The 22,135-nt window shown below is 40.3% G+C and overlaps 2 protein-coding genes across 2 annotated transcripts in view; one reads left to right on the top strand and one right to left on the bottom strand.

Annotated features, from left to right (window-relative positions):
* CACNA2D3 (calcium channel, voltage-dependent, alpha 2/delta subunit 3) overlaps positions 1–22,135 on the top strand; it is an 855,054-nt gene that overhangs the window by 702,347 nt on the left and 130,572 nt on the right. The window lies entirely within an intron of this gene.
* Positions 8,024–16,911, bottom strand: LRTM1 (leucine-rich repeats and transmembrane domains 1). The gene is made up of 3 exons (XM_015410012.1): positions 16,833–16,911; positions 16,121–16,717; positions 8,024–8,481 (listed from the first exon to the last, which is right to left on the bottom strand). Exons 1-3 carry the CDS (start codon positions 16,909–16,911, stop codon positions 8,048–8,050), a joined length of 1,110 nt encoding a protein of 369 aa, XP_015265498.1. The 3' UTR covers positions 8,024–8,047.

The following is a 22,135-nucleotide window of genomic DNA, read 5'->3' on the forward strand; positions in this document are numbered from 1 at the left end:
ACCCTCCAAAGCAGTTATTTTCTCGGGGGGGGGGGAGAGATCTGTTGTCTGGAGTTCAGTTGTGATACCAGGCAATCTTTAGGCTCCACCTGGAGGTTCAATGCAAACCAAGAGGAGAGATCACGGGATGGATGGTGGAAATGAGCTGAACAACTGTGATGTATTATGCCAAGGAAATTATCCACAGACTATTAGGTTCTTATCCAATATTCAGTTTACTTGGAGTAATTCGATCTTTCAAAAATCGTTCATAATAACACCATCAACACTAATGGACTATGCATATCAGGTCTCATTTTGTTTACAACTTTATCAGAGTGTATAGCATTGAAATTTAACTCATTTATTTAACAAGCAGTATGGCCATTTTTCATAGTAACTCTCATCAAATCCATTAACATGATGCAAAGTTTTCTCATTCTTCTAGCCTATATACATATCTAAAGCTAGTACTGGGCGATATTATGAATGATTTTTGAGAGACTGAATTACTCCAAGTCCACCTGGAGGTTGGCTACCCTAAGCGTAGCAGTTAGCGCTTCAGAGCTGGGACTGCCAGACTCAGGTTCTTGCTGTGGAAGTTGAGTGGGTGATTTCGGACCAGTCACAGAATGATGTAAGCTGCTTTGGTCTCCACTCATCCTATCAAGTTACACTAATTACATGGACTTTATGTCCTATCTACAAAAGAGGAAATATTGTATCTTATGCCTTATTATAGTTACAGTATGAACTAATGTTTTAATTTTTTATTATTATATTTTTATCCTGCCTTCCCTGCAAACGGGCTCAGGGCGGCTAACAAACACACCATGTGCCAAGTATAAAACATTAAAACACCTAAAAACAACCATTTTATCAAAAGTAAAGTGCTCAGTGATGTTAATATTAATCATTTAGTCAAATCAGTCAAGTCAAGATGGTGATCAGTAGATGTTACTCAAGCCCGAATCGGCAGTACTGCTCCATCAGAATACTGTATCTTATAGTGGGCCATCAATCTTATAATGGGCTATCCCAATGCCCCATGCTCCCATGAGGCAGTTGGTGGTGGTGGCTCCTAATTAAAAGCCTGGTGGAAGAGCTCCATCTTGCAGGCCCTGCGGAACTGTGAAAGATCCCGCAGGGCCCTGATCTCCTCTGGGAGCTCGTTCCACCAGGTAGGAGCCGCCACTGAAAAGGCCCTGGCCCTGGTTGCCACAAGCCTGGCCTCCCTGGGGCCTGGAATCACCAGTCGATGTTGAGCCCCTGACCGTTGTGCTCTCTGGGGTATGTATGGGGAAAGGCAGTCCCTCAGGTATGTCGGACCTTGGCCATATAGGGCTTTAAAGGTAAGTACCAGCACTTTGAAGTGAACTCGGAAAGCTATAGGCAGCCAGTGCAGCGCTTTCAGCACAGGTCATATGTCCCATCTAGGGAGATCCATCAGAAGCCTGGCTGCAGCATTCTGCACTAGCTGCAGCTTCCAAATTTGCGACAGAGGCAGCCCCATGTAGAGAGCATTACAGTAGTCTAATCTTGAGGTGACCGTCACATGGATCACTGTAGCCAGGTCATCGCGGTCGAGATAGGGGACCAACTGCTGAATCAGCCGAAGATGATAAAAGGCCAACCTGGCAGTGGCTGTCACCTGGGCCTCCATAGTTAAGGAGGGATCCAGGAGCACACCCAAATGCCTAACCTCCGACGCAGGCACCAAAGGCACCCCATCAAAGGTTGGGAGAGGAAGCCCCATCCCCCGACCACTCCAACTCAGGCACAGGACCTCCGTCTTCGCTGGATTTAGCTAAGCCAGTCGGCTTGCAAAGCCCGGTTCAGATCTTCTGGGCTGGAGTCCAACTGGCCACCCAACACAAAAAGAAATAAACAAGATGGTGACGATGCAGGAGGCTTGTGCTTGCGCTCCTGCAACTGATTGAGCTGAGAAGTATGCTGGAATAATAACAACACACAGGGACTGGGCTGTGAAAATGTTAGTTAAAGCTGACACCACCAACTTTATAATTGTTTAATATATCGTTTGGCAATCTCCAGGTGAGGGCTGAGGATCACTCAGAATTAAAACTTCTCTCCAGATGGCAGAGATCAGCTCCCCTGGGAAAAAACGGCTGCTTTTCAGGGTGGACTCTGTGTCGTTATACCCTGCTGAGGTCGCTGCCCTCCTGCTTGGGTCCCCACTGTGGAGAAAGACGGTAGTTGTCCTAAGTAGAGACTACAGGGAGGGGGGAAGAGATGGAAACCTGAAGTCAAAGGGGAAGATAACAGTATGTTGATGGTTGGCTGGGAAGGAAATAGGGTTGCCATCTCCAGGTTGGGAAATTCCTGGATATTTGAGGGGTTGGAGTCTGAAGAGAGTGGGGTTTGAGGAGGGGTAGGATCCCAGGCAGGTACAAAGCCATAGACTCCACCCTCCAAACCAGCCATTTCCTCCTGGGGAACCAGCAGCTGCATGTGGAGGGGTGGAGACTCAAACCCAGGTCTCCCAGATTAGAGCCCACGCTCCTAACCACTGCACCAAACTGGCTCTCTGACCTGCAGGTTGGCAATTACTCCATCAGCATGCTATCTTGTCTTGCTCTAGTGCTGGCTTGGTTGATCGTTTTAGTTTGATCTATTAGGCATGTTTGCATCAGTCTTTGAAAAGCCATGTTTAGTTGACAGTAGAGTGCCTTTCACTGTGCTGAGACTCCCCTGTGCCCCTAAAGGTTGCAGTCAGAATTGCATAAAAATGGAGAGATGTTCGGCTGGATGCAGCATGAGGCTGCTTCAAGTACCATCTAGCTGGTTTGAGCCCCTTGAATTTTGTCTCTCCATTGGCAGCACTGCATAGTGCTTTAAAGATCAATACCACCATCTTGAAGCAAATTGGGAGCTTCTGTAGGTAGAACAAGACTGGGCTGATACTGTCCCTATAATCTGCAACAGTCAACATTCTAGCTACAGCATTCTGTACCAGTTGTTGCTTCCTGACACTCTTCAGAGAGCTAGTTTGGTGTAGTGGTTAAGTGTGTGGACTCTAATCTGGGAGAACCGGGTTTGATTCCCCACTCCTCCACTTGCATCTGGCTGGATGACCTTGGACAAGCCGTAGTTCTGATAAGAGCTGTTCTTGAAAAAGAGCAGTTTCTGTCAAGAGCTCTCTCAGCCCCACCTACCTCACAGGGTGTCTGTTGTGGGGAGGGGAAGGGAAAGGAGTTTGTAAGCCGCTCTGAGACACCTTTGGGTAGTGAAGGGCGGGGTATAAATCCAATCTCTTCTTCTTCTTCTTCTTCTTCAAGGGCAGGCCCATTTACATCACATCACAGTAGTCTAGTCTAATCTAGATTTTTACCAGAACATGGCAAAGTTTTCTTGTTCTGGGAAGAGACAAAGATGACTTACGAGCTGAAGTATTTCCTAAATCAAGTGAAATTAAACACCAGTCCTGTGTATGTTCTCATCATCAACCTCACACTCCCACTTGTGTGTGGGCTCCCTTCTTCACTCTGTGAAATGCTGGCTGTTTCGCAGTTGTCTCCATGGACCTCGTTCTTCATGACTTGTACTTGTATAGCCATTCCGAAATTGCTTTCTCCCTCTCCTCCCTTTAATTTCATCTTAGACATTAAGTATATTTGTATGTTTTGCCTTTTTATTCTTTTTTAATAAAAACTCTTTCTGGTCAAATATCAGCCTGTATTTATAAGAGTTCTCCAAGGGAATAATCCCTGTAAACATTGGTAGATATCCCAGTTACTCCCTCTTGCTTATCTCTGTTAAGCTAATTTCTCCCAATTAAATAGGAGACTGCCTCTTTGGGTAACATTGGCACTCTGCTGAAGGAGATGTAAAGGGCTCCTTCTCTGATGACATTTTGGAAGCTTTTGAAAAAGCTACTCTCTTCAGCAGACCTTTGTCTGAATTCTAACTTGGTCTTTTTTAGTTAGTGAAATTGGACGTCATTGTTGTTGTATTGGACCAGCAGATTTTTTTTTTGTTGGGGCATATATTCTGATTGTGAGCAATGGTTATAGTTTTATGGACTCATGGCTTTATCTTTGTTATACTGCTGCATTTTTAAGAATGTATTCTATGTTCAATAGTTGTTCAATATCGCAGATACAGTAATGGTGGGATATAGCATTTAAAATAATGTTAGATGTTAGGTATTTATCGGCCTTCCCACATCTAATTTACCTGCTTGAAGAATTTTAATAACGTTCTTTGTCCAACGTGCTATTCATGGAACACATAGATCAGGCTCAGAAATGGTAGGAGGGGCAATTTGACTGTCCCTTTATATTCTATGGGTGTATGATGAGTCCAACCATTCAACAAAAACAAACAATGATTTGAAGTCCAAAACTGTTTTTAGGCACCTCAAAGATTCATGTTTAAAATCATAGTTGAAATGTATAGCTCAGCTTCTCTGACATGCTTAGGTCCAGTTCACTTGAATATATAACACTAGTTTTTTCCCCCACCACTAGTGAGAACTCTGTTGCATTTTCAGCGGGGGAGAGAACAGAAATTGACACTGCCAATTTTTTCCTCAATGCCACTACTCCCCACCTGTACTCCCTACCACCACTGAGATTGTTGTCAGGCCTGAAGCAAATGAGAGGTCCAGACCACTATTTAAAAACATGTCCTCCCATGTGTTCCTCTGAACTGAAACCCATGAAGCTCAAGACAGATGGCAGTTCTTCACATAGTTGACCTGTAGAACTACCATGAGATGTGGTGATGGCTCATAGGTTTCAGTGGCCGTTGGACAGATTTCTGGAGGTTAGGTCTTGTTTATTAGCCATGATAACTAAATGTCAGATAGAAAAGAACAAGAACTAAATGTCAGATAGAAAAGAACAAGAGTCCAGTAGCACCTTAAAGACTAAAAACTACATGGCAGGGTATGAGCTTTTGTGAGTCACTGCTCACTTCTTCAGATCTTGATCTACATGTCAGATACTAATATCCAGTAAATAACTGAGGGCTGGTTATTTGTGGGCTGTGTTTATTTGTGGGCTGTGTTTTTAAGCTTCTCTGTGACATATGGCTAAACATTGTTGGAAGCATGCTGGACTAAGTGGACTATTGGTCTGATCCAGCATATCCATATTATGTCTCCATAGTAATTCTATCCCCTCTAACCCAAGAGAAAAGCAGAGTTCTGTGAGGATGACACATTTCACATTGTGCCCTGTCTGCTTCCTCCCTCCTGAATCTGCTTTGTTTGTACATGTGTCAGAAACTAGGTGTGTCCCAAATCTATTGTCCAGTAGTTGTTGTATATTTTCTGGGTTGTATGGCTGTGGCCTTGGTACCAAGACCACAGCCATGCAGCCCGGAAAATCTACAATAACTAATGAACTTCGGCCATGAAAGCTGTTTTGGAGATCCTTTTAGAAGAGGGCCATAATTCAGTGGTCAACTAAATTCAGAGCCCAAGTTCCAGGGTTTCTTTTACTTTTGTGCCAATTGTGAATACAATATAAATGAGGGGGAGCGGCATCTATGGTTTTAAAATGGTGAGAAATTACAAAAGGATCTTTATAACATTGAAAATGAGATAACCTGAAACTGACTGACAATATATTAAATGAGCAAGACTAAAAAAGTGTGATATTGGCTCATTCCTATTCTACATAAAAAAGAATATTCTACATTCTATCCTACATCAAAAGTATATAAATTTTCCACCTCATATTTTAGAAAATTGCTTTCCAATATATATTTTAATGAAACATCTAAAAAGAATTCATGGAGATAATGTTGTGATTTTTAGTAGCAGATGTCCATTTCAGAGCTTCACAAATGAATATTTCTGTAGGGACTCTTGTAATTCAGTATACACCAAGTAGCTAAAAATAATCTGCAATACATTTGAAAATTACTCACAAGCAATTGTAGAAGATAATTTGTGGTTCTGATGGAATACATAGCAAATGGTGCCTTTCATCTATGTTTTCTGCAGTTGAACATTAAATATCTCATATTGCAAAATGGTAACTTTGCATTTGTTAATTTAAATGATTAGATCTCTATTTTCTCCATGGACTGTCTTTTGACATATGAAATGTTAGTAAACATCACTGTAGAAAATGGTTATTTGCGGTGGTATCCACAGCCTGAAATGATAAACATACAGTTCTTTTCTGGAGCATATTATGGTGTTTCTTAATATGTAGACGTTTTAACATGCAACAAGTCAAAAAGTAGGTTATGCCCAGAGTTGGAGTCTCAATGTAGTCCGATCCATGGATATTATATCCAGGAACTGGAGCCATGAACAAACTATATGGCTGAAAGAACCACACACTTTACAGACCTGAGATTAATAAGGCAGCCTTTATTGTTATTATGCAGATACCCAGCCAGTTTGGCAACCCCAAGGGAAATATATAATACAGCCCTTACACTGGTAAGCCCAAATCACAGACAAAAGACATTTTAAAAACCCATTGCTCTACTACTTGACTGTCCTCTCTCCCCAGTCATACAACCAATTTGGATGCCTTTTACCTCAGAAAGGAAATCCCTTTGAAGATAACTTTTGAAGATCACTTGAGTTATACCATAGCAACAGACAATAATAGGGAATCATAAGAACCCCAAACCTGATATGTCTCGGAAATAGATGTGTGAAAGGAAAAAATACTTGTGGCTCCAAGGCTACATCTTGTATGAAGTAGGAAGGGAAGTCACAACAATGAAGTTTTCCGGTCACAACAACCTTCTTGCCTTTAAGGTGGACCTGAGGTTGCAGGTCCTCTTGGCCTAGGCCCATCCCCAGCTAGTGCTATGCCTGACACCTGTTGGGAGTGGATCCCTTAATCACAGGGTTCCCAGTCTACGATGTAAAATCCTTAGCTGCACCTTTCCAGTACCAGTTTCCTTATAGCTTTCTAGTTTGACTGCCTAGCACAACACTTCCCTAAGCAGAATGGGAACAGGGCATTCAAAGGACTACTGGCTTCCGTAAGAGCCTGTGTGAGGATCATCCTCTGAGCTTTGCCTTATGTGTTCCTCACATCACCTTCATAGGAGAAGCGGGTGACAGTGAGGGAAAGGAACTTCTCTGTTGTAACACCGACATTCCCCTGACGTCTGGTGCCTAATTTGATGGTTCTTTGGACCAGACTAAAACTTTGTATTCAGGTTTAAAAGCGCTCTGTGGTTTTATTTTGTAAGGACTGATTTATACGGAAACCACTTCAAATGAAATATTGGAAAGGTGGCATAAAATATTTCCAATGACTAAATGAATTCACTCCCTGCTCGACTGAAAGAATTATTATTATCTGTTATATGAAATGGCCTGTTCTATTTACGTGGATACATTAATAATGGAATAGTGTTGCTTTTATGATAAATGGATATTCTGAAGTGATAAAATGTTATTCCCTACCATACACACATATTAGGGTGTGTTATATATATATTTTATTGCTAACTTCTATATAATAGGGAAGTGGTGTGCATTGAATAATAATTAACATTTGATCTGATTAACACCCACTCTGTAATATAACTAATTTGACTGCAGTAATTTCCAGCATTCAGTAATGACAGGAAATGTCCTTGATTTTGGCATCTTGCTGTCTGGTTTCATTCATTTTATTGGGGAACAGCAAGCTGAGACAAATAGAAATCTCCAGCTCCGCTGGATCTCATCGTCTTTTTATCAGTTCTTTCAGGATGGACTCTTGTTCCCATTCCCGTTATCGACTGATCAACAGCACAGGAGAAGACTGTGGATGATCCCGTTTGCACAGATGGTGAACAGCCCTGTTTATAACACTTTCTGTTATCAGCCTTCTCTGCCATGTTGGGATTAGAGAGGGCTGAATGAGTTGTTCGTCTAAAATACATTGGATGAATACCTCAAGTCCTGTGCAGATGTGCATATAGAAACATGTAATATAAATCTCAAAAGATTCTTTTTACAAATAATTTTATATACAAACATTTTTAATGTGAAATACACAAGTAACCAGTAACTCAATCCTATTCGGAACACCGTTCCTGTAACGGGGGAGGGGGGTACTTGTTCACAAAAAGCAGTAACTCAGGCCAATGAACTCTCAAAGGGCTCCTTTCCCTCAAGATTCCCCTTCTCCTTGCCAGGGGGCAAGTGTTCCCGGTGGTACTTTGCAGTAATTGCAGCATAAGCACAACCATACACAGCAGCTGCCAACATCATGAGACATACAATCCCACAGACCACTCCAGTTATTACTACAGTGGCAATTGCATGACGCAAGCTAACAGGTCGTGACTTTGGTTTCGGTTCACAGTGTGAGCGGCTGCTGTCTCCATGTTCATTGTGATAGGTATGCTTCAGAGAGCTTTTATCCTCTGAATTAGAATGAAGATTATTGTCCTTTTTGACTTGGGAAGCTGTAGGAAGACAGATCCCATACATCTCATAAGGAATTTTGAGAAGGTTCTTTCCCTTCCAATTTTCAGGTGTCGAGCAGATCACACCATCACTAATTCCTCCTGAAAAGGACATATTTTACTTTAATTTTTGGAGTTTCAGAAGCATCTGCACCCACCAACTAAGCAAAAGTATTGTAGAAACTGACCTTTTTTGGCAAAAATGGCAACCATATTTTTAATGATTTCTTTATAATTATGACAATGGGAAGAGCTCCTATAAGTGGTCATTTGTAGCATGTAATTCATTAGATATACATTCCCATTTATTGTATAAATGTCATTAGAAAACAGCAATGCTATGATGGGGGGGTGGGACTGGGAAGAATATGATCATAATTGGGGGAAATATCAAGTCATATAAAGGCTATCAGACTGCTACCACCAGTTGTGATAGGCTGGCAGTTAGTTTCATAAACCGAAATCAAAACATTGCATAGAATCTGAAAGGCCATATGTAGAACTTCTTCATGCTCACTGTGTTTTGTGTCCTCCCACTTGCTACTGTAGGCCTTTTGAAAAGTCAGTGTCAGGGAACCCTATGAATCTGTTCCTAATACAGCATAGATCAGCATTTGGAATGGGAAATTGGACAAGCCACAGTGTGTACGCAGACGTGCTTAGGTACGCACACAAGGCTGCTCTGGCCAGCAAACAAAGTCTGTTTTATCAACAGTTATTAATTATGCTCTCATAAATGGCTAGGACCTACACATAAACTTCTGTCCATGAGATTAAAGCCAATATGGAAGGGAGTTTTCAAGTGGCTACTGTACAGCAACACTGTTTAGGAAACCATGGTTAAAATGAAGCTGATCAGAGCAAAAGCAAATTAGGAGATCAGATTTCAATACAAAAGTGATCAGATGTTTTCCACTCTTTGTGGGTGAACTGGCAGATCCAAATGTCAGTATGCCAAGAAACTGCACTTTGTATGACAGAAGTGAAAAGTCTGGCTAGAAAAAACTTCACACAGAACTTTAAGAACAGGAGGTTTTGTGTACTTTTGACAGGAAATGAGGGCAGAGATGACTACTAGGGAAATAATGAGGTAGAGAGAAGCTTTCAGCAGAAAGGTGAGCCAAGCTTTCTTAAAGGAAATAAGAAGAAGAAGAAGAAGAAGAAGAAGAAGAAGAAGAAGAAGAAGAAGTCACACCAGCAGCTGCATGTGAAGGAGTGGGGAATCAAACCTGGTTCTCAAACTAGCTCTCCAAACTGAACAGAATACAGGACCAGTCTAGCTAAAGTGCAGTGTGTGCTGTATATTAGGAGTGGGATAAGAGCAAGAGTGTGCCCTGTCTACCATATCTGCTCCACGTCTGGAACCACCAGCTATCTATAATGCTTGAGTTGGGTACACAAAAATATGTAGGCCCATTTTAGGTGGTCCATTTCCAGGAATCAGCCACAAGATCTGAGCCTGTAGATGTTACACTGTGTGTGTACACACTATTTTAATGTTATGTTTCCACTTGGATGTTTGATTATGCTAGAAGTAAGGTACACTGGATTAGCATGGAGGTGCACTCTCTTTCTTATTCTTGCACCCCACCAGGTATAAGGGTCCACGTCATCTTATTTGTCTCAGGGTGGCTGAAGAAAGGGAAGCAGAGCTGAAATAGTCTGAGGGGAGGAATAACATTGCTCTAGTAGAATGAAAGTTGTCCTTTTTCAGTGTGTCCTTAGGTTCACTTTGCATGGTTCAATGTTCCTGTAACCTTCCATTGCACACTGCATCTCCCACATGAACACAGGACTAATTCTGATCACGACTCTGGCATGTGGGTAGAAGCAGCTTAAACCTTCCACCATGCTCCATTTTCACATCTTGAAATGGCCCTGGCTGCCACTGTTTGTTCCAGTGGAGAAATTTAGAGCCATAATTTCACATAGATTTCCCTACTTGAGCAAATAGTGACTTGCACCCTCATGTTGCTCTTGTAATCACAATTGGGTCTGTCCGTACCTGGGAGATGCAAAACCCCAGCTGCATGATACAAGGCCCTATCATGTGACTTGGCCCCAATATTTATTTTGGTATTTATAAGAGTCCACAGAGACATTAATTTAGGGTCAAATTTATATTGGCTTCTAGAATTAGTTCAACTTCCAGGGTGTTTTTTTTTTCTATGATAAGACCAGCATCTTTCCTGCACACATGGAACTGCTTTATATTAAGTCACACTATTAGTCTGTCAAGGTCAGTATCACTACTCAGACGGACAGCAGCTCTCCAAGGCTCAGACTGAAGTCTTTCACATTATCTGCTACCTTTTAATTGTAGATGATCAGCACAAAAGTGTTATATCACTAATAAACAGATTCCCAGGCAGTAAATCTGAGTAAGAATACTCAGAATATTTCTTTTTTTAAAAAATGTACTCTTCTGTTAAATATAACAGGGTTGTTGTTGTTTGAGCATTAACAATCTAAATGTGGACATAGAAAGCTCGGATAATCTTAAATACCTGTGGTGGACAATTTTTCCCCTATCCATGAATATAAGCCATATTTCTAGAAATAAATTGGAATGTTTAACTGGTGACTCTGGATAAGTTTAACATACTCAAGTATGCAGGGATGGAATCATGTCAGAGCTCCATTCTCTCAAGTACTGTATTCTTACTACAGAGACAGTGTAAGTGACTGAGGTTACAACCCTACACATATTTACCAGGGAGTAAATCCCATGGAATGCAATGAGATACTGAGAAAATGATCCACACATGTAAGGTGGGAGTTAATTGTCACTGATTTCCCCCCTGCTGTGACAACCCTTCAGCTTCCCCTTCATGCTGCTGGGGGGGGGCATCACTAAGAGCAGCATTTGAAGAGGCATTTCAGGCTGCAGCAGGAGAAGAGAAGAACAACAAATGATGTAAAGTGAGTCTTTAAAGTTATTAGTTGTAACAGGCAGGGCCAAGTCTATCTCTTTTTTCGTATCTGCCAATCCCTTTTGGTCTTGCAGAGAACACCGGCAACAGCCAATCATGGTCCTCAGAACCTTTGAAGGGAGAAGGGAAAGGGAGGAGCTGGGGGGGCAATTTAATGGATGTTCCTTAGGCAAGTTAGGAATCTTGCTGTGTCTCCAGTCTTCAGGTGGAATTGGGCTGTTTAGTGTGGTAGCCTAGTGTGTTCAACACCAGTTTACATGTAGTCTTTCTGGGTTGTTTGGAAACTACAGGTTAGGTGGAGGTCTATGGTTTTAAAAGCTCTCACATAATCTAAAAGGTTAGGAGATCTGTACAAGAAAGTAACAGCTTTTAAAATCCAAAGCAGACTGGCAGTTATTGTGTTATCTCTACTTTGATACGAAATCAATATATTTAATCCTCAATGTGGCCAGTTCTGTGGATACTTAAAGCAGAAGATTGGAGCCATGAGCAGACATGACAGATTATTCTAAACACTGAAAAATGTCCCAAGTTTGCAGAAAAATATGAAATCTTTTTTTAAAAAAAAAATGGTGGGTTACCCGCTCCAAAACAATAGAAGCAGAACCTGTAGTTTGAAGCATCACTGGCCATTGCTTGGCAACCACAATAATATCGCCTGTAGTTTGAAGCCTCACTGGCCATTGCTTGGCAACCACAATAATATCGCCAGCCTTCCAGCCTTGATTTCTGCCAGTAAAGGCAGAAGGAAGGGGCAGGGCCCTTTCCAGGGCTGTTTTGGCCTTTGAGGGCCACACATGGCGGCAACAATCATCATACCATGTTCCTTGCATGACTTACCCAGACTTGCTACTGCACAACTTGCATGACTCATCCAGAACCAGCTACTTGCTCCACCCCCACAAAAGCTGACGTGGTGAAGTAGTTACAGATTCACACTAGGATCTGGGAGAACCAGGTTTGAATTACCACTCTGCCATAAAAGATCACTCTGTGACCTTGGGCCAGTTATACATTCTTAGCCTAAGTGACATCATGGGATTATTGTGAAGATAAAATGGAGGAGAACAGAATGGTATAGGTTGTTTTGGGGCAATATTGTGGAGAAAGACAGGGTACAAATGAAATAAATATATCATAAGTATAGCTGATGATTAGTGGCAAATAAGTCAGAGATTGCTTGGTGGGTGGGAAGGAGAGAAGGAAGCAGAGAAAGGTGAGGATATGGGGTTGCTAGAAGGAGGGGAAGAGGAAATAGTGTGGGGAAGGGGATACAGGGGGGAAATGAGGTGCCCCCTGCAAGTCCTCACAGATTCCCCACTGCACAACTGAGTCTGGTCCAGTGACCAGCCCTGTGCAGTTCAGTCCAGTGTGGCAATAAATATGTCCGAATACCAGATAATTGTCCAAAGGTGTCTTTTCTAATTGTGGTAAGACACCTTTGGACATTTATCTGCTATTGCTTTATAGCCGTTGACCTTATAACCTTAGCTTGTTATTTTGGACTTTGCATAGCTTAAACATCATCATGCTACATGTTAATTGCCCTTGAACCTTACACATCATTCCAATGTATTTGAAAAAGTGTGTCTTGCACATGAAAGCTCGTGCCTTGAATAAACCATTGCTGGTCTTAAAGGTGTCACTGGACTCTAAATTAGGTAATAGGTTTATTATTAGGCTACTGAAATTAACAGTCTGAGGAGCATAATACTGCATAGGATGGCATTTGTAATCCTAAACATATATGCTCAGAAGTTAATCCCATTGAATTCAATGAGACATCCCCTAGTAAATCTTATGAAGATTATAGCTGTACAGTGCACTAAGTTTCCTTCCACCATCTTCTTTCACCATCTTCCCTGTGCACCAGCTATGGTCATCAGGCAGCCATCGGTCCACTATCCCACCACTTAAGGTGGCCTGTGTGGCATTGACCAGAGCTCGGGCCTTTTTCATCATGGCTCCATGGAATGGGCTCCCTGAAGAGGTAAGAGGGCCCCCTTCCTTGGAGATCTTCAGGCACTGCAAGGCCTGCCTGTTTGCCAGGGCTTTTGAGGGGAGTTGAATAGCAGGCATCTTTCAAAAGGGGAGAGAGAGGGATATGGGTCTTGTGGGGGGTTGTTTTGTTTTTTGTTTTTAGCTGGGGATGCTTTAAGTATTATTGTAAGCCACCTTGAACGAAGAGGAAAAGTGGGATATAATTTTTTAGACTTTAAATTTTGTTTATTGAAGGTAAATTAGAAGATACAGCATTAATTACAAAAAATGCAAAAGTTACAAAGATAAAAAACACTGAGAGTTTTGTCAATGATACAAGCATTGCTAAACTTAGAAATGTAGTATCAACCAGTCTTAGGAATGTTGAGGTGTGATAACGAAGTTAATACTTAGGGAGAAAAAGGAACGTAACTTGGGGTAGGTTTTAGGAAGGCTCTTAACAAATTTATTGAGAGTGTTCAGACTAAGAATACTAGTGTTTGAATTAGGCTTGCCAAATCCCCCCGGGGGGTGCCCCAGAGGCCCGTTCCCCGCCGCCAGTGGATTGGGCCCCAGGGGAACCCCACCCCCAAAGCACACGACGTGCACATCACCCGGAAGTGACGCGACCACGCCGGGCACGCTGGGTGCAGGGCCACGGTCATCCGAGGGAAAACTCTATGGTTTTCCCTCGTATGGTCGTGGCCCCGCCCCCAGCATGCCCGGTGTGGTCACGTCACTTCCGGGTGATGGGGTTGCGGCGCTGGAGTCCCCCGCTTCAGCGCCAATCTGTCTTGGGAACCCTAGTTTGGATATAAATGTTTTAATAAATAGATGAAGTCATTAGACTGGCATAACTCTGCATAGGATTCCATTGTTAGTAAATGAAAATTGCATTATTGTTTTTGTGGAATTCATAACAGGTTTGATTCAAATTCCTTACAGATTTCCCTTCTAAAGTACAAATAAAAATGGACTCAAATTGCTCCTTTTCTTTTTGTGGTCCGAATCAGAGCTTTAGATATATGACTGCCAATCAGTTTCCTCGTAGCATTGCATAAACACTTTTATTCTGCTAGGGCTCTCTTTTGTCAAGGATAATATAAATATGTAGTTCAGCCTTAAACTAAACCACACAAAGTCATTAGTTCAGAACATGTCATTGAAAGTCTCCATCACCTCAACTGCATTTGGGCTAAGACTTGTTTGAATCCTATAAATACATCAGTCAACAGTTTTAATTTTGTTCCAGCTGTTTTTAAATAATTTTTTCACTGAGTCATGCAGCATTATTCCCTTGGGTTGCAGCAGGTGTCTGTTGAGCACAAATTGTTTAAATCTGGAGAGGAGCTGGGGAATGGCCATCATTCACAGAGCTGGAAGATCAGCTCGCTTTGTATAAAGCAGTGTTGCTGCACTGAATTTTATTTATTTATTTAGAAAATATGTATGATGCCTTTCCGGACTTGTCCCTCCCTAATTCACAGGGAACTGATGCTTCAGTTTTGATCTTTATATATTCATATTCATACTTTTTGAAGACATGGGGGTTCAAACAGGTCTTGAGCTGGCACAGCAAAATGGCAAGAAGCTTTCTAAGTAGTTCATATCAAAGAACTGACCAAATTTATTATCTTATTAGTTTTGGAAAACAGGAAAGAGATGACTATGTAAGAATCTAGTAAAAGTGTATGCAATTCATAATGCAGTGGGAAGAATGAATGCACAGAACAATTTCTTTTTTTCCTCATAATACTATAACTCAGGGTCATCTACTAAAATTGATTGGGATGGAATAAGAATGCACTTCCTTAGAGACAATTAACTTATTTTCCGCCATAATGTACACTAAGAAGGTTTTAAAAGAGGTAGAGACACATCCATGTAGGATAAGTCTTTCAATGGCTGATTGAATTTGACCGTGTTCAGAGAATGCATCCCTCTGAGTATAAAATGTGGTGGGGGGGAACAAAAGGATGGGCTGCTGCCTTTGTTCTGAAAGGATCTCAGTGGTCACAGTTCAGCCTGATCCAACACAGATCTTATTACATTCTAGTTTGGCATTCTTAACGGTTAACAGTCCCAAACCATTTACTTCAGTGGATGTAGACTGGAGTAAATCTGCATATGATTACACTGTTAATGTGGCACCTACTTCCCAGCACCTGTTTTTGTAGTTGTCTGGTAGTGGTGGAAAAAAAAACACATGTTACTGCCTTGCGTATTATTGGGTAGAAGTAGGATGTGGTAATTATGTAATCCACCTTGAGACTCAGCAAGAAAGGCAGACTATAAATAACCAAATAATAATTATGTACTCTGTTCTAAAGTGGCCATTTAGATCCTTTACAATGTTTTATTTTTTAAATTCTATGGCTCTTAAAAACAAACCATTGTAAAAGTGTACAGCTGCAAAAAGTTGAATAGTCTCTTTTAGATACAATAAATACTCAAGCAGAAATTGTAGTAGTTGCATCAGTTCAGAAAGTTGGAATATATGTACAGAGCGTTGTTCCCTCCCCCCCCCAACACTGTGTTTGCTCGCTAATAACTATAATGATCTATATGTAGATTTAAGAAAATGTTCAAGGCTACTTATAAATGTAGCCTTTAATATATAAATAAATATAAATAATATCAAATGTAGAAGATGCACATGCTATACAGTAAAATCTACATCAGGAAATCATTCTTTTAAAAAACAGTTTTTCATATTATTCAATGCTTCGTTGAATTTATAAGAAACCCGCAATACACAGGTAAAGTGAAGTATGCCTTAATAGCGTTTGCTTTACATATAGTACATGCAATACAGAAAAGTTACTTACCTCTATATAAAAAAGTCTCCAGCCACAATTTAAGGCCAAAAACATGACAGTTGCATAGCCAGGAGTTACCCTTGAAAAGAACAACTTTCAGATTTGGAAGTGATTCTAACAGAAGTCTGTCTACTTTCTGAAGTTTATTATGCTTCAGAGACAGTAAAGTTATGTTCCCTGTGTTATTTCCTAGACTTCTAGGCAGACTTACTATATTGTTGGAAGATAAATCCAGTTCTTTTAAGTGTGGGAGGGAACTAAAAGTCTTGTTGTCTATATATTCAATGAAGTTCCTAGTTAAATTTAGGATCTGTAGATGTCGCAGTCCTTTGAAAGTGTTGGGCAGCAAACCTGAGATAGAATTATTAGATAAATCCAGGATTTTGAGAATTGTTGTGTCAATAAAAATACTGTGATTAATTTTCTGAATGTGATTATTCGACAACAGTAATATTTGAGCTTCAGCAGGTAAGTGGGAAGGGACTTCAACAAGTCCTCGGTTCCTACAGTCCACTGTCTTTGAAAACTGATGACACTGACATTTTGAGGGACAGCAATTCACCACATGCATTAGGAAGATGATACTTGAAACCCAAAGCAATGCACCTGTACAAGAAGAAAAGAATTATCAGTGTTTAAAGTCATGTTTTCCCCCTTTGACCGTCTTATAAATATGTTTAGTATATTCCATAGATATTGGTTTGGATCTATTTCTACTCACCTCTCCAACCCTCCCCACTGTAGCCATTGTCCCATTTAGCTGTTGTCCACACAGGTCCCATCACCCCCAGTACAGCCATTTTGGTAGTCAGAAAGGGCCTTCTCCTCCCTGGCAAGATACAGTCCATACAATTTGCATATTCTCAAGTGAATATCTCACAAAACAACAAAGTTCTATACTGTTAAAAACTTGATATCATGTAGTTTAGAGGATCTCAAATACACTTAAACTGAGCTACTTTGTATGGTTTTGTAGGAAGTGCAAGTACTGGTTAAAATTATTTTGAAATATTTCATAAATGAGCTCAACTTGTTATAACTAGTGCCACAAAGTTAAGAGACTAGATAGGGATGAGAAGCCGTTCACCTGAGCGTTTCCAGCATGGTGATTTTATCATTAATATGTTATTGAGCAAGCCGCATTATAATTAAGCTACAGACTGATGGCTATTTTGGTAATTTTTAGTCTGTGTTATTCAGTGAGCTTTGCCGTCCATTGGTTAGTCCTTAAAAGATGCCAAGCACACTGGACATTATTACACAGAAAATAGTTCTGCTTAAGCTTACGAGTGGTCCCATTTTTCTTCAGTAAGAGTCACTAAGCTTCTTAAATTTCATCATGTGATCTATAGGATTAATCAGTCACCCAAATCCAGTGAATTTTAATGGTTTGCTAGCCTTTCTGACTGCAAGAACTACCATTAATTTCCATTTTTTTCTCAAGTGCTGATCAGTTTATGAAATGAAATAAATGGAACAGCCTACATGTATGAGACATCTATGCGCACATTTGAATGAATTGTCAATTAAGCAAGTAGCTGTATTAAACTCCATAAAAAATTTAAATTGATACTAATTTGTAAAGTGTGTTGTAACAGGTTTTCTACTTCAAATTCTCTGCATCATCTTTTCATCTCTATATATCTGCTTCAATTTTTCAGTAGTATTTTAAATTGGTGGAAAGTATACACTGTTCTTGTATGTGATCCATATTATTTTCTAGCAACTTGAATTTCTCCCTTCTTTGAACAAGTTTATCAAGTTGGAAAAATCACGTGATCCTGTAGATCTTACAGTGGTGTGGGTACTACTGTTTAGGAATATTTCCATGCATACAATAAAACAATCTTGTACCAAGCAATCTTGGTGAAGGATCATAATACATCTTTTGCATCAGAAAGAATTATGAAAGCTTCCTTATTTTTAAAAAAATGGTCTCTGAAATTCAATAGTAGTATTTATTACTATTTTTAAGCAGCAATTCTTGCTCTCCTGTGCACATTTATTTGGAAGTGCCCTACTAAATATAGTGGGAATTTCTTCTTAGTGAAAATATATGGGATTAAGCTAAATTTTATTTAGATATTCTGGAGGATAAAAAGGCTCTACAATTGTTAACAAGAGATATATATTTAACACCAACATTCACAGTTTAAACATTTAAGATTAAGCCCTTGACTTTCATCTTGTAGATTTCATCTTGTAGATTTCTTAAACTTGATCCAAAAAGTAAATTGTATTTATATTGAGCCTGTGTGTTATTCTAGACATTGCAAAATCACATAGGAAAGATAAGGAGTGTAACTGTATGCTTAGGCAGAATTTCTTCCCTGTAGATCTAAATAAAAGTTCCTCTTACCTTTCATGGTTATTCAGTTGTCTGTCTTGCAGATGTTTCAGTTTTATGTGAAGCAATAACTGTAGCAAACTTGCTGTTGGGGTTATAGTTGCATAGGTATCAATGCATTTATTCAGAAAACACAATTGTAGTTGCCATTGGACCTCTACTAATTGCTGCTTTCTAAATGCTTGCTGAGTATTTTTTCCATTGGATCATAATTTCTTTTCACATTGTTGAAGGTGGTTCTGCTACCCACAGTGATGCTCTCTGCCTCTTTTACTCCATCAACGGGCCATGCAGTGCCTGTCAATTTGTCCTGGACAGCTGTAACACAGAAATCATGACCTAATAGCCTAACCTTTTCAATGATTTAATCTGCCCTCAAATCCAAGGCACAGAAATAAAGCTGACTTTTTAAATCCAGTGTCGTTCTTGAATTCGATTGGATTGTTACCCATGCTTTGCCAACCCTTGCAAAATCAGATGACTCTGATCTTGTGCTCCCGTCATCCTCGGCTGTGATTGGAGGCAATGGGGTGTGTAATCTCAGTGCAAAGAGGCCTTCATCTTGATTACATGGTTTTGGCCGTACACTTGTTTGCTATTCTGGGGCTTACTCTTTTGATTTCCCCAAGGATTAGCTGAGCTGACAGGTTGTTTTTTTGTGGGGGGGGGGGGGGGGGACCCAGATTTGTATGTTTCTTTTATAAATGGCAAATATGGTCCTCTTTCTTCAAACAATATGGAATAGTTTACTGTTATATACATTGGTTTTATGCTGTAGCTCTGTCTGTAATGACTATGGCTGATCGTATGGCTGAAAACCTTCACAGCTGATTTCATGTCTGATGCATGGTCTGCCTTGCAGAAGGACAGGAAGATTAGAATCTTCCTCTTGCTTTGAGATTTGAGATTGCTACCAAATTCCTGAATGAATGTCTTTGCCATAGGAAAGGCAGGAAGCAGCCCCTGGGGAAAAAGTGCCAGATACTCTTTCTCTAGTGCTAATGGGATTGGATTCCTTGGATAAACTCATGCTGGGCTGACAACTCTTTTTGTCTGTAATAGGGAGTCTTTACATTTAAATCCATAAAATATATCTATGTAATGTATCTTTCCCCACTTTGTTAGCTAAAACCCCAGAACTGAGAAATATGGCTGTCAGATATAGTGAAGATTCAGCAACGTACTAAAATGAATCTGAAATATGGGAGGCATTATTTATAATTCTAAAAGAAATTACCTACATGTTGTTCAGAACAGTACATAATTCAATAGCACTGTATCTGAGATAAAAGATATATTGGTACCTAATACATTTGCTAAAAGCATAGAAAACATTTTTTTCAGAAAACACAGGTTTACTGAAATCGCTACCATATATGAAAGGAATTTGCTTAATGTATACATTATTTTCTTTATATGCTGTGTTTAAGTAAAAATGTTTTAAAATAAAGTCTATCAAATCAATTTCCTTTCCTCTTACTTTGTTAAAAAAACACAAGGGAAGGTATCAGTTGAAATGAGGTATTATTTTATTTATTTATTTATTTTCACATTTGTATCCCGCCCTCCCCAATGGGTCTCAGGGCGGCTCACAAGGGCAAGGTAATCAGCCGTGCCATAAATAAACATCTAAAACATAATAAAAACAACTAACACTTAAAAACAACAACGATGCTCAGAGTAATCTATTAGGAAATGAAAATGAGGACCACTTTATTTATTAAAATATTTATATACTGCTGTTCCCTATGGTTCAAGGATCTTACAAGTCCCAATTTAAAACATACAATAAAACCTCAAATGACCAACTCCCTCCAATACACCTCTGCATGCTTGGCACTTACTGAAATGAACACTGAGTGAAATCTGCTGAATAATTCATTTGAGAGAGGCTGCTGAAGTCCAGTTGATATAACACCCTTTGAATTCAGTCTGAAGTCCGTTTATATTTCACACTTCGAATTAAAAGGACAAATTCTCTGGTCATTTTGATGTTTATTATTATTGTTATTATTAAGGTGGTGTTGTTGTTGATGATGATGATGATGATGATGTTGATGATGATGAATTGTTAAAGTCTGATATTTGACTAGTAGATGCTGTTTTGCAATTTGAAATCTAGCCAAATTCTTGGGAATTGCAGATGTACCTCCACAACCTTCACAGGATTCTTGCTGTTTCAAGCAACACTGTTTTCTGGAGCTGAGCTGGTGTTATTTGCTCAGTGCCCAGAATTTTCAGGTGTTTCTTGAGACTTCTAGGCACTTAATTAAGGCATAATACTGAAGCAGTTTATCATATTAATTAGCATATAATCTGTTTTCACTACATAAGCAAAGGCAGCTATCCAAAATGGTGCTCCTATTAAAATTGCTTTCCATTGGAAAACCTAACCTCTCTGTGGGAGATGAAAATAGCCACTTAAAAAAAAAAACACTTGATGTCTAGCCAATATATTATGCTTTATATCTGACCAACTTAGAACAGATGGAAACTTTGACCACCAATACTGAATACACTTCCAGTAAAAGAAGGATCACCTATGCCAATGCTAAACTTGTTTTTTCTTGCCTTTAAATTAGGTCTGTAATGCACTGAATATTGAATATAGGGGTGTGCATTCAGCATAAACCAAGCCAGAAAAATACCCCAAAAATACCTTACCAGTATTTTGGGGTGTTATTTAAGCTTAATACAGATTCAGAGAATCCGACAGGCTACTGGCAGAACAGCCTGAATACAAGTTGGATTTTTGTGGCTTTTATTTGGGGATATTTGGCTATACCAAGGATCAGCTGGAGTGGTGGGAGCTGGTTTTTCATGCAGCTCAGTTTAAAGCGAGCTGCAAGAGGAGTCAGCCCAGGATCAGCTGGGGCAGTGGGAACTGGGAGCCACATGAGAGGCTGGCCCCAGGATCTGCATACAGTGGGGAGCTCTCAACTCTCACTGCCTCAGCTGATCCTCTCTTGCAGCTATGTCTAAACCAAGCTGCAAGAGGAGCAAGCCCAGGATCGGCCAGGGTGGTGGGAGCTGAGAGCTCCCTGCCACATGCAGATCCTGGGGCCAGCTTCTCCTGCAGCACAGTTTAAACTGCATTGCAGGAGAAGCCCTCCTAGCCTGGTCTATGTGCAGCAAGGAGAGAGAGACCTCCCTGCCAGTTTGAACTGCACTATAGGAGAAGCCAAGCCAGCCCCAAGGTTGGACTGACTTTTTTGTATATATTGGTATATTTCTTCTTGAATGTATTGGACCGGGAAAAATTTGGGATTTCCAAAAATTCCTGGATCCAAATACCATACCAGTATTGGGATCCAGGATTGGGATCTGGCGGGGGGGGGGTATTTGTGACTTTCCTGCATTGTGCAGGAGGTTGGACTAGATGGCCCTGGGGGTCCCTTCCAATTCTATAATTCTATGATTTTTCAGAAATACCCCCCAAAAAAAGAAAATTCGGGTCCAAGAGCCGTAAACCAAAAAATGTCAATTTTTTTTGCACACCCCTAGTTGAATATATGCTTCCTCATCTCAAGTATGAAATTTTCAGCAGAATGTTTCACCATAACTGTGGTCCAGTTCATACTGAGAATATAGGCTCTGGCTCATGGCAAAAAAGTCATGGGATTTCATTCCAGATAAGTTGCTCACCTTAGTCACGTTTCATTCCAGGTAAGTTGCTC

The sequence above is a fragment of the Gekko japonicus genome, unplaced genomic scaffold (assembly GCF_001447785.1).
Source record: "Gekko japonicus isolate JY-2015 unplaced genomic scaffold, Gekko_japonicus_V1.1 scaffold160, whole genome shotgun sequence".
NCBI lineage: Eukaryota > Metazoa > Chordata > Lepidosauria > Squamata > Gekkonidae > Gekko > Gekko japonicus.

What these genes read in the sequence shown, in the direction of transcription:
- LRTM1 (XM_015410012.1), bottom strand. Translation starts at nt 16,911, where the DNA reads ATGGCTGTACTGGGGGTGATGGGACCTGTGTGGACAACAGCTAAATGG. An exon ending in CAGTGGGGAGGGTTGGAGAG is followed by an intron (nt 16,718 to 16,832) that starts GTGAGTAGAAAT and finishes CTTCTTGTACAG; the next exon opens with GTGCATTGCTTTGGGTTTCA. An exon ending in GGAGACTTTTTTATATAGAG is followed by an intron (nt 8,482 to 16,120) that starts GTAAGTAACTTT and finishes TGTCCTTTTCAG; the next exon opens with GAGGAATTAGTGATGGTGTG.